At 49.7% G+C, this 12,004-nt stretch overlaps 1 protein-coding gene across 7 annotated transcripts in view; it reads left to right on the forward strand.

Annotated features, from left to right (window-relative positions):
- Positions 1-64: 64 nt before the first annotated feature.
- The window catches only part of MYO9B (myosin IXB), a 47,162-nt gene continuing 35,222 nt past the window's right edge, over positions 65-12,004 (forward strand). For 6 of the 7 annotated variants that reach the window (XM_081895337.1, XM_081895336.1, XM_081895340.1 and 3 more), the window contains exon 1: positions 10,710-11,603. In XM_081895337.1, the coding sequence (XP_081751463.1) occupies positions 10,755-11,603 (849 nt within the window). In that variant the 5' untranslated portion in view covers positions 10,710-10,754. Of the gene's footprint in view, positions 177-10,709; positions 11,604-12,004 lie in introns of those variants that run through there. The other variant, XM_081895338.1, reaches the window with a different exon arrangement.

The following is a 12,004-nucleotide window of genomic DNA, read 5'->3' on the forward strand; positions in this document are numbered from 1 at the left end:
CCCCGCCTTCCGCTTCCTGCTGCCCCCTTCCGCGCCTGCGCGGTGGCGTCCTCCAACCCGGAAGTGGCCGCCTCCGCTGGGGGCGGGAAGGGAGCGAGGGCGGGACGAGGCGCCTCCCGGCCGTCGCCTCTCAGCCGCGGGGAGCCAGCCCGGAGGAGCCGCCGCCTCGCTCGCAGGTAGGGCGCGGAGAGAGGGGGAAATGGGGGGGGGTCTGTGGTAAATTGGGGGGCACTGGGGTGGTTGGGGGGTTCTGAGGTGATTTCTGTGATGGGGTTCTGAGGTACTGGAGTTTGGGGGGGCTCTGAGGTAACCTGGGGGGTTTCTGAGGCGATTTGGGGGGTCTGAGGTAATTTGAGGTTTTTTTGAGGTGATTTGGGGGGTTTCTGAGGGAATTTGGAGGCTTTCTGAGTTAAATATGGGGTTTTATGAGGTGATTTGGGGGGGCTATGAGGTACCTTGGGGTTTCTGAGGTGATTTGGGGGTTTTTTGAGGTGATTTTGGGGGATTCTGAGGTAATGTTCTTTGGGGGAGAAGGGGCTTTGGGGGGTGGCACAATTCTCCCCCCCCCAGCTTCGTGTACCCCCTCTAAGAAGGTGTCTCCCTTGGGGGGGAACTGAGGCTGAAGGAGTTTTCTCCTGGGGAGGCATTTAGAAGACACCCCCCCCCCGAATAATAATAATAATTATAATAAAGGCAGGTCCGAGGCCCCTTCGCTCTCTTCCACACGCGCCCCCCCCAGTAAAATACCCGAGGGAGCCTCAAATAAATAAGCTGAAGGGAAGCCCCGTTCAAATGGGGGGGGGGTCGAGTGGGCGGGGCTTAGCTCCCCCGACCCCCCAATGTTATGTCCAAGGGGCAGCAAAGACATACATGGGGTTTTCTGTTTGCTGAGGTAGTTTGGGGGGGTTCCTCGCGGGGGAGGGGCTTTTGTGGGGGGGGGACAGTCTAGTTTATATATATATATATATATATATATATATATATATATACAGTATATAATGCATATTATATATATTATAGTATATATATATTATGTTATACATATAGGGTACAAGCATATACAATATAATACAACATATGGTATGGTGTAATATGTTTGTGTGTATATAACATGTATATGTGTCTGTGTATATATAATATGTACATTATGTTATACAGTACACACAAATATAAGGTATGCTATGATATGTTTGTAGCATATATATGTGTATATGTGTGTATATATAGTGTATGTACTGTGTTATACAGTACATACATATACAATGTAATATAATATATGGTATGATATGCTATGTTTGTGTGTGTATAACATATGTGTGTATATTTACATAATATATATTACATTGCATTATATTATGCTACACTATACTGTACTATAGTTTGCTATATTATTATATACAGTGCTTTTTTCCTTAAAAAAATGCTTAGGGGTACTCTCATTTTGACCTCAGAAAATCACCATTTTATAGTTCAAATTGGGGGGGGAAAATACAGTAAACAGACAAAGTGCAAAGATTCACATAATGTTTAGGGGTACCCGTCCCCCCCCCAGAAAAAAGCACCGTGTGTGTATAATATTTTTATTGCTTTCTCTCGGTCAATGACCAGTAGAGAAGATATGGAAGAAAACAGAGAGCGTAAAATACATCATGATAAGTATACTATGAAAGATTTAAAAACAATGGGAAATAGTGTTACAACAATGAGAAATATAAAATCATCACATTAAAGGGGTAAGAAAAGAAGGTAATTCCTGCCTTGCTGGGGGTTGGGTTGGATGACCCTCAGGGGTCCCTTCCATCTCTACGATCCCGTTGTTATTTTAGAGTCCTCCATCGCAACATATTGTGAGACTGAATCCCATACTTTCAGTACATACTGTGTGTGATACAGTGATTTCTTTCGTCAGTCCTGGATCCCAAGGCGAGGGATTTACCTGAAAGCCGAGAGCTTTGAGGGCACGGGGGGGGGGGTTGTAGGTAGTTGGATGCCGTATTTCTATTATTATTATTATTATTATTATTATTATTATTATTATTATTAGACTACCTATCTTGAGGTTGCTTATCCAGAGAGGGACCCTGTGAGCTGCCTTTATATATCTTTTTTTGTCCATGCGGATCAGGGCTGAGTGTGAGTGACGGCATCTTTACCTTTTGCTCCACTTACCGTATTTTTCGCTCTATAAGACGCACCAGACCACAAGACACACCTAGTTTTTGGAGGAGGAAAACAAGAAAAAAAAATATTCTGAATCCCAGAAGCCAGAACAGCAAGAGGGATCTCTGTGCAGTGAAAGCAGCAATCTCTCTTGCTGTTCTGGCTTCTGGGATAGCTGCGCAGCCTGCATTCGCTCCATAAGACGCACACACATTTCCCCTTACTTTTTAGGAGGGGAAAGGTGAGTCTTATAGAGCAAAAAATACAGTAATTGGTTCATTGTGCTGGAAGGAAGAAGTGGCATCGTTTTGGAGCCTCTCTTTCGGGTGCTGGGCCTGGTGTGTACAACCTGGGAGATCTTGGCTCTTTCCTGCTGCTTTCTGCCAGGCCCTTGGGTGACTCTTCTCCCTTCCCTGCAATTAAGGCTGGGAGTTGGTGGCTGGGCTCTCCCGCCAGCAGCCTTGGGCCACGGATCCTGGTTTCTGGAGAGCATGGAGAGCAGCCCCCATCTGGCGGGGGCTGGGCCATCTTGCATCACTTTGCCTTGCGGATGCGTTACTAAGAGGGCCGCCCCACTCGGAGCGCCTCAGTGCCTCTGGATTTATTACAGTGGTGGGAAAGGGCTGGTGGTGATGTCTGATTTTGTTTATTCCCCCCCCCCCCAGGCAGACCTAGGAAGAACTTAAAGCAGCCAGTTGGCACCACTGCTCTCCTAGCTGCCCCCCCTTTCTGTGTGTGTCTGTTTGAAATTTACTCGCCAGCGCTCGAGAGAGCAGAGATTTTTGGGGCCGGCCGGGTTGGGTGCGCGTCCGAAGATGATATCATGAGGCCGCCTTCCATCGAGCAGAGCAGCACGCTCACACCCTTATGTGGTTTGGGCAGCAGCCTCGCGTCAACTTTGTAACTAACAGATTTTTCTCTCTCTTCCCCACCCCTCACCCCCCCTGCACATACCAGCCCCCCCCCCCCAATCTGTAGGGGATAAGTTAGGGCAAGAAATACCAGAAATATCAAGCCAAGCCTTTTGGATTGCTCTCTTTTTGAAGAGTTTTCACTTCGTAAAGTTTCCTGTCAAGGAGAAAGTGGGGGGGGGAGCGGGGACACACAACACTAGTGTGGCTTAATGGATGCGCTCTTAGAATCTAGCGAATTGTAGTTTTGTGAGGGGCAAACTACAGTTTCCAGAGTCCTAATTTGGGGCAGGGTGTGCTTTAAATTCATGGTGCAGGTGCTTCCCCTGAGACAAGGTGGGTGTCAACACACAAGGAGAGCGTCATTTATGGATGTTCTGTGCAGAGAGGGAAAGCAGGGTTTGGTTTCGTTTTAAATTGAGGAATGCCCAGTAACTTTGGTTAGGAGGCCTCTAATGCTTGATTGTATTTTTTACAACGGGATTTTGGCGAGGTTTCCGTCCTTGTCCCCTCGCCAGCCATGCAGCTGCCACCTCTAACCCTCCCTTCTCCCTCAAGGTGTTCATGAGAACAAGAGGGAGAGAGCTCTTGTCTCTACTGGCTTGAGGAACTGATGGGATGCGGATTAAATACCCCAGTGCTCTCAGTTTGATAAGCAGACACCTTGGGTGGCTGTGTGTGGCTGTCAGCTGTGGAAAAAAAGACTTTAAAAGTTTCTGCATGGTTTCTTTTGCTTTCAACCTCTCGCTGCGAGACCGTTCCTGACCTCCGACTTCAGAGGTGCTGGTTCTTGCGTGGGGGGCGGAAGGCAGATGGAGTCCCCACTTTCTTTCTTCCAAACTTGGAGGAGGCCCCTTGATGCGGGAGCCTCCTGGGCTGCCTTCTCCCCTCTCCATTCCCCCCCCTCCGCTTCCCCTCTGCATTTTTCAGCTGCAGATGTTCTTGATAACTTCCTCTCTCTTCCAAAGTGAGCCATGCCTTTTGCTCTCTACGTCTGGAGGATGACTAGCTGACTAAACAAAGAGATTTTTTCTCTCCCGCCTGCCCCCCACTCCTTGAGAGGTTGACTCAGTCCGTTTTCTGTGTCACCCAAACCAAACCCTGAAGCGTCTGGGCTGTGTGATAGGGGCAGAGCGCCAGGCCTCTGGGCTCCTCTCTCAGACCTGCCACACAACCTTAAACATTTGTCTCCCTGAATAATTGAAAGAGGGTTACACGCTGTCTGCTGAAGTGTGTGTGAAAAAGAAGACGCACATATCTGGTGGCTGAAACTTCAAGCAGACAGCACTTTTTTGTGGAAAAGAGTGATTCATGGACGATGTTAGCTTGAATAATCCAGAGTATGAATAAACCGCTCGAGTCGTATGCTTCTAGCCCTCAGTTACCCACCCTTTTATTGAACTTCATGGGTCGAGGAGACTCCAACCCGGACAGATCTTAAATTTCTTTGTGGGGACTTTTTTTTTTTTGAGAGTGCAGCGCTAGACATCTGATTTCCGACCCTGCCCCAGGACTTGAGGTCTCAGCTTGCCAGGGAAGTTCTGTGGCTTCACTCCCTCTGTGGAAGTATTGAGCGGGGCAGCAATCTTGGCTGCAGGCCCTGGGTTCAAATCACATACAGGGCGGTGGGAGCAGCCCCTCAGTGGCTGATCTCGAGCATTCATATTCAAGGCTCTAGGTTTTAAAAAAGCTGTGTGTTTCTCTCTCTTTGTTCTGTTTAAAAGACAAGACCTGCGCTGAGGTATTTAGAAACTGACACCACCGCCCAGCCTTTGAGTCTGCAGATGAGAAAAAAGTTGCAACCATCGGTTCACTCAGCAGCCTTCCTATACACAACCTATGCAGACATGATCAGTGATCAGTGTAGGATTCCTTTGGCTGTCTGTGCTTTTGACTTGATTTCCCATATCTCTATGCCGCTTTCCATTCCAATGGACCCCAAAGCGGCTCACAATCAATAAATCACAATAGCATGAGAGAGCACAACAGAACATTGCAACTACAGCATAAATCATATAGAATAATCAACAGATAATCAGTGAAGCAGTTGCAATCTGTAAAACGCTGTGCTGCAGCTATTCACAGTCCTGTGCCCTTGGCACTGAACTGCCCAATGTTTGCACAGGGATTAGCAAATCCTTCCTTGCTGTTGTTGTTTGGGTCTGTGTTTGTTTTTTTCAAAAAAATATCCATTCATGTCTACAAAGTCCTCCTCTTGTGTGTGTGTGTGCTTAGTTCTGTTTCCTAACGCTCTCAAAAGCCTTTTTAGTAGTGAAATGGAGCATGGAAGCTCTGGACTTTAGCGGAGCTGCTGTAACACAATACAGCACTCAGACAAAGGTGGTCCTGTTGCCTTTCAAAGGGAAGCTCCTTAAATATTTTAGGCCCAGGTCTAATGGTTGTGATCTCTCTGTCTGTGTTTGTGTGTGTGTGTGTGTGAGAGAGAGAGAGAGAGAGAGGTGCTATCTTACAATAGTGTGAGTCCGACAAAGCTGAATTGTCTGCTTTTGAAAAGCAAAAATTTGCATTAACTTGTCAGAGTAGGAGGTGAGCAAATGTGGTTCCCATCTTTAGAAAGGGAAAAAAAGACCCAGGTAACTACCGACCGGTGAGCTTGACATTGCTACCAGGACAGGTGAGGAGGCTGGTAAAATGGGGGTTGAATGAAGTAACTCTTAGGTGGATTTGTAGCTGGTTGACCAACTGAACCCAAAGAGTACACATTAATGGTTCCTCATCATCCTGGATAAAAGTGACAAGTGGCTGCTGTCCTGGGCCTATTGTTCAACATCTTTATAAAGGACTTGGATGAAGGAATTGGGATGCTCATCAGATTTGCAGATGACACCAAACTGGGAGGGGTAGCCAACGCCACAGAAGACAGAATCAGAATTCAAAGTGACCTCAACAGATTGGAGAACTGGACCCAAACAAAATGAATTTCCATGGGGACAAATGTCAGGTTCTGCACTTCGGCAGGAAGAAGCAGATGCACAAATATAGGATGGGAGATACCTGGCTCACTAGCAGGACACGTGAAAAGGATCTAGGGGTCTTAGTGATCAAGGGTCGTAGCTGGGTGGTGGGATACCTGTTTTGCCTTCGAAGGCACCATGTTCAATCCCAGGAATCTCCAGGTGGGGCTGCTGCCTGTCAGTGTAGACAATGCTGAGCGTCAGGTGAACCAGTGGTCTGACTCTGTGCAACAGCTTCCTGTTTAAACCAGTCCTTCAGTCATAATCACAAGGACTCGAATCTTACTGCCCTTCTCATAAAAATCAAGTAAGTTGCTCAGGAGTGGGACAGACAGACAGGTCCCAAGTTCAGTCCTCAGGAACCCCAAGTAGGGGTGGGAGTGTTCTCCTGTCCGAAATCCAGGAGAGATGTTGCTGCCAGTCAGTGTAGACTATACTGAGCTGGGTGGAGCGAATGGTCTGAGCTGGTACAGAGCAGCTTCTGGAGTTCCTCCATAGTGGACCTGTAATGTTTTCAGCAGTCTGGAGGAGTTCTCCGTTTCCTTTTGCCATGGCTTTGGGATCTCTGCCCTTCACAACTCAGGGCCTTCAGAAATCTCCCATCTCTGTCGGCAGGGACAGAAAGGCCCATATTTGTAAATAAAGTGTGTGGGTCGATGGAGGGTTTTTTTTTTTTTAATGAGTTATTTGAGGCTGTTGCTTCTGTGACGATTCTGCCTCCTCCAGAGGGGGCGGCAATAAACCCCAGTTTAGCAGGGAAGAACTTATTGAGCCAAAGTGGTTCACTTGCAGAAATGTGCCTTTTATTCCCCCACCCACCCCTGGCTGCCCAGTTTTGCTATAATGGTAGCTTTCCCTTTTTAGCACTGGCATGATTCATTGGTTAAACATGCAGCTGAAAATTACGGGTTTATGTAGACTAAACCGCTGCCTCGGACAGATTGGCGGGAGGGGATGGGGACAGACACTCTGCCGTGTTTTCCAGAGGCTGTGATATGCACAAGGTAAGAGTTCTCTGCGCGCTTTGCAAATCCTTTGACACCGAGGTGCTTTCTGTCAGTTTGTGCTGGGAAGCCTTGGGCCTTGAGAAACAGCCTCAGAATTTCTGTCTGCAAAAGGCTCCGGCAAATTACTTTCTACAAAGCCAGAAATTTGCTTCCCTTTTCTCTGCTGCTTCGGCTCTAGCCCAAATAGCAGCTCCCCCCTCTTAACCGAGCAACCCTCCCTTGGCAAACAGACCATTGCGCCAAATTGGAAGAAGCTGTAGTTCTCAGTGCCCAGGAAAGGGCATTCGCTGGCACCAGAGCCTTCCGAAAACCTCCAGAGGAAAGCGATTCCACAGCTTCCCCTCCGTGGCTTAGCTGAAGGAGAAGTAAGCAGAGTTTCCTATGTGTCATGCCTTGGAAGGAGGGGGGAAGGAGTGAGCTCCCCGGGTCCTCATCTGCCTTGAGAGCGGGGCGGCCTCCCTCCACTCTGGTAAGAACTCAAGACATGCCTGGGGAGAATTTGCCTGACCCTTGACTTCTCCCCTAAGTAGGCGTCTTTCCTAAGCGGTCACGTTGCAGCCGGTTTGTTCCGCCAGAGCCCACGGGCAGCAAGAGACAAAGCCGTGTCTGTTCCTGGCCTCTCCTTTCAGGCAGCACGGGGCGCCTGCTTTGGCTAAATCGACGGGTCACAGAAACGGCCTTGGGGTGGGGGCCTTGCCAATGGGGAGGCAGCCGTTCATCCCTGCCTCTTTGCGGCCCCCTTTCCTGCCTTCTTCCTGAGGCTCAGGTAAAGCGTCCCACTGCCTTCCAGGATTTGCAACAAGGCTGCCCATTTTGTTTTGCATTTCCTATGGGAAGGAAGCAGAAACACCACTTCCCCACCCATTGGAAAAAGGGGGCAGAGGCGTGGGAGCTCAAGAACAACTCTCCCCACTTGTGGTACCCAGGGACCAGAATTCAGGGGCCTACTGCTGCAGGTGTGGCTATTAGCCGGGGGTAACCTTATCTTGCATAAAACGCTGTAGAGCACTGCTCACGTTCCTGTGACCTTTTAATTGGGCCTAATGACAATGCATTTTATTCTCTTGTCTCCTTTGGGGAGAACAAATGAGAGCAAACACTCATCCCTTGGCCTGGCTCTTCCTGCCTTCTTTTGTGCTGCTTTGATGATGCCTGGCTGTTTTTCAGGCTCAGGACTCGCTCTTTGGAGAGCATCTTTGGAATGGCACTGCTGCCTGCTAAAACCCTGGGGGCTATCGAGCTGCTTGTTTCCTCCTGTGGCTCAGAATATCCTGGAGGGCAAGTGCTCCTTGATGATAAGATGATGGGGCCAGTTGTGGTCATGTCAATGGAGTGTGGCTGGTGTGACAGATGAACCCAGACCTTGCCAGGCTGCCTCTCCCATTGAGTACAACGTGATGGGCAGCTGACAGCTGACTTTCGGTGTCACAAAAAGGCTGTAAATGGTTCATTACTACTGGAGGGCATGCTAAAAGCTGTATATCTGTGGTGTGGAGAAAGCAGATAGGGAGATGTCTTCTCCCGTTGTTGCACTGGAATTTGGGGCCGAATGTTGAAAGGAACACCTTATTCACATAGGTGCAGCGGAATTTGTTCCCAAAAGATATTAGTAATGATCTCCAATTTACATGGCTCAAAATCGAGACAAATATACCATCAAAGGCTGTAAGCAATGATGGTGCCTCTGAATGTCCGTTTTTGGGAATCACAAGCTGTTCTCCGTTCCTTCTTGTGGGCTTCCCTTGGGGAACAGCTGCTTAGCCACTGGGCTAAATGGACCCTCTTTGGCCTGATCCTGCTGCTAGGTTCTTCTTCAGTTTTTAACACAATGCTGTCATTTTGCTCCCCAGGACAGGTGATGGTGAGGTGTTCTTGTTTCAGATGCCAAAATAACTTGGTCAGAGGAGGTTACGCTTGGGGAAAGGGGACACCCATCTCCTCTTCTGCTCCAGGCACAAAAATGTATGAAACTAACCCTGGCGACTGGCTCTGCGAGTCAATGTTCTGGAGAATAGCAGAGTCACAGAGTTGTAGAGTTGGAAGTGGGGTGCAAAGGGCCGTTCAACTCCCCTTTCAGCTTGACCCTGGCGATTCGGCCGGGCTGCTTTCCTTCAGCCTGCCCACCTGCTTGGGCGTTGAGTTTTTACCTTCTCTCGCAGCTCGGTGCTGGGCTGTTTTTACAAGTTGTCTTAAGGTGTGGCTCCTCCCTTCGAGAACCGCAGTTCATTCTGTGTGCATAGGGCTCTTTAAAAAAATGTCATTGTCCATTTGCACAGGTGACTTTATGTTGGGGTCCCTCTGCGCCTGGGCACCGAGGCTGAGACTGGCCTGTCAGTTGGACGGCTGTGGCTGTTGTCACCTCGTGCTTCTCTGCATCCCTGCTCTAAACAAACTGGAAGCTTTTTTTGGCTTGTATCAAACGAGTAGACCCAATGAAGTTATAGGACATTACAAACTCCGTTGCATCTGTATCATGGGGGTCTACTCTTGAGTAGAATTTGGTTCGATACAACCATTGGAAAGTACTTTTTAATGAAATGCTTGCAAATGTTTTAAGATATGGCAATAACATTCCTTACAGCGGATTTTAAGGGGGAAAGTGAAGGCACTCGGAATTGTTACCATCCTTGACTGTGAATGTATGTACCACTTCGGACTGATCACGTGAAAGAAGCTAATTGCAGCTTCTGATTTGCAGATTTGATTACTGCCGTGTTCATCCCAGCTGCTCGGTTTGGCATCTTACAATGTCGCCAGCTAATGTTACGGGTTTCTTTTAAAATGGGAGAAAATTTTCCACTGAAAAATGTGTTGTAGAAATTTTCCCTGAGGTGGGAAAGATCCCCCACACTGTACCATGTCCCTTGGGACATCAGAAATCCAAGGTGACGGTAGTTTGGGCTTGCCTAGACCTGGAGCAACGCTGGTGTCTTCAAGGAGCTTAAAAAAACAAAGTCCTATGTGCCCCTTGGCCATTTATCCAGAATCTTCACCATCCAAAGCAGCTTTTGTGTATTGGAGAGTTTGATTTTGGGTATGTTTTTGCCCAGGCTTTGCCGCAGAGACTCGGAGCAGCTTGGAGCAAACAGTGCAAACTGAATGTTCCTGCTGTGAGGGTGCGCGTCATCTCTGCCCCAGGAGCAGTGGCCCTGGCCCCTTCCAGACGCTGTTCACTCCCAGCCACATTGGTCACCTCGTCTCTACAGACGCTCCTGCTGCTGTTCATAGGAACACAGAAAGCTGCCTTGTTTCAAGTCAGACCAAGGATAACGCCTGACATCTCCGCCATTTTTAAGTTCTCAAAGTTCTTCACCTAGCTCAGGGTTGTCCTCTGAACTAGCCAGATGTTCAATCAGTCCCAGTCAGTCCATCATTTGAAAAAATGAGCTGTCTTGCGCCAAAATGGCAACTAGACATTTCGTTTTGGCGACTGCAACCTTGGTTTAAGGAGCTGTTTTGTGCCCTTCATATATATCTTGAGTTTTTAACACTGCCAATGAGGGAGGTTAGGCTGAGAGAGAGTGACTGGCCCAAAGTCACCCAGTGAGCTTCATGGCCAAGTGGGGATTCGAACCCCGGTCTCCCAGGTCCATTGCCCAGCGCCTCCGCTTTGGGCTCCTCCCCTGACCCGCCTCTCTCCTTCCTTTTCCTTCCAGATACCCAGCCCCGCAGCCGAGCCCAGGGCGGTATGCCGAGGCAGGATGAGCGCGAAAGATGCCGGCGGTGCAGCCTGCCCCGAGAAGGCGGCCTACACTCTTCATATTTACCCCCAGCTCTCGGCCGAAAGCGCCTCCTGCTGCCGCGTGACGGCAACCAAAGACGCCACCACCGCCGACGTCATCCGGGACGTCATCGGCTCCCTGAGCCTGGACGTCTCTAAGCACTACGTGCTGGTGGAGGTGAAGGAGTCGGGCGGGGAGGAGTGGGTGCTGGACGGGAACGACTCCCCGGTGCACAGGGTCCTGCTGTGGCCCCGGCGGGCGCAGGACGAGCACCCCCGGCAGGACGGCTACTACTTCCTGCTGCAGGAGAGGAACACGGACGGCAGCATCAAGTATGTCCACCTGCAGCTGGCCTCTGGGGAGGACAAGGGGCGGGAGGAGGCGCGGCGGCTGGTCGAGCGAGGCTTCCTCCCCTGGCTGCAGGAGGACGTCAACGACCTGTGCAACCTGCCCAACCTGACGGAGGCCACGCTGCTGGAGAACCTCAAGCGGCGCTTCCTGAAGCAGAAGATCTATACCTACGCCGGCAGCATCCTCATCGCCATCAACCCCTTCAAGTTCCTGCCCATCTACAACCCCAAGTACGTCCAGATGTACGAGAGCCACCAGCTGGGCAAGCTGGAGCCCCACATCTTCGCCATCGCCGACGTGGCCTACCACACCATGCTGAAGAAGCACGTCAACCAGTGCATCGTCATCTCCGGGGAGAGCGGCTCCGGCAAGACGCAGAGCACCAACTTCCTGATCCACTGCCTCACCGCCCTCAGCCAGAAGGGCTACGCCAGCGGGGTGGAGAGGACCATTCTGGGCGCTGGACCAGTGCTGGAGGTGAAAGGCAACCCGTAAAACTCTCTCTCTCTCTCTGCTGTCAAGTCCTTTTTGCAACCGGGAAGGATGGGTTCGGTCTCTGGGGGTCTCAAGTGGGGAGGATTGCTTCTGTGGAGCTCAGGCCACTGGGGGACAGGATGGGTGGCTGGTCTAGATGGGCTCGCTTTGAATCTTCTTAGGTCCTTACGGGAGATTCAGGGCAGGCATAAGAAAGTACAGTACATCTTTACCCAGTGCTTGGATAAACAACAACAACAAATTTATTGATATGCCACCCATCTGACTGGGTTCCCCCAGCCACTCTGGGTGGCTTCCAACAAATGAAACAAATTGAGCACAGTAAAACATCAAACATTTAAAAACTTCCCCATACAGAGCTGCCTTCAGCTGTCTTCTAAAAC

This window comes from Podarcis melisellensis (genome assembly GCF_964234715.1).
Source record: "Podarcis melisellensis genome assembly, chromosome: 18".
Taxonomy (NCBI): Eukaryota; Metazoa; Chordata; class Lepidosauria; order Squamata; family Lacertidae; genus Podarcis; species Podarcis melisellensis.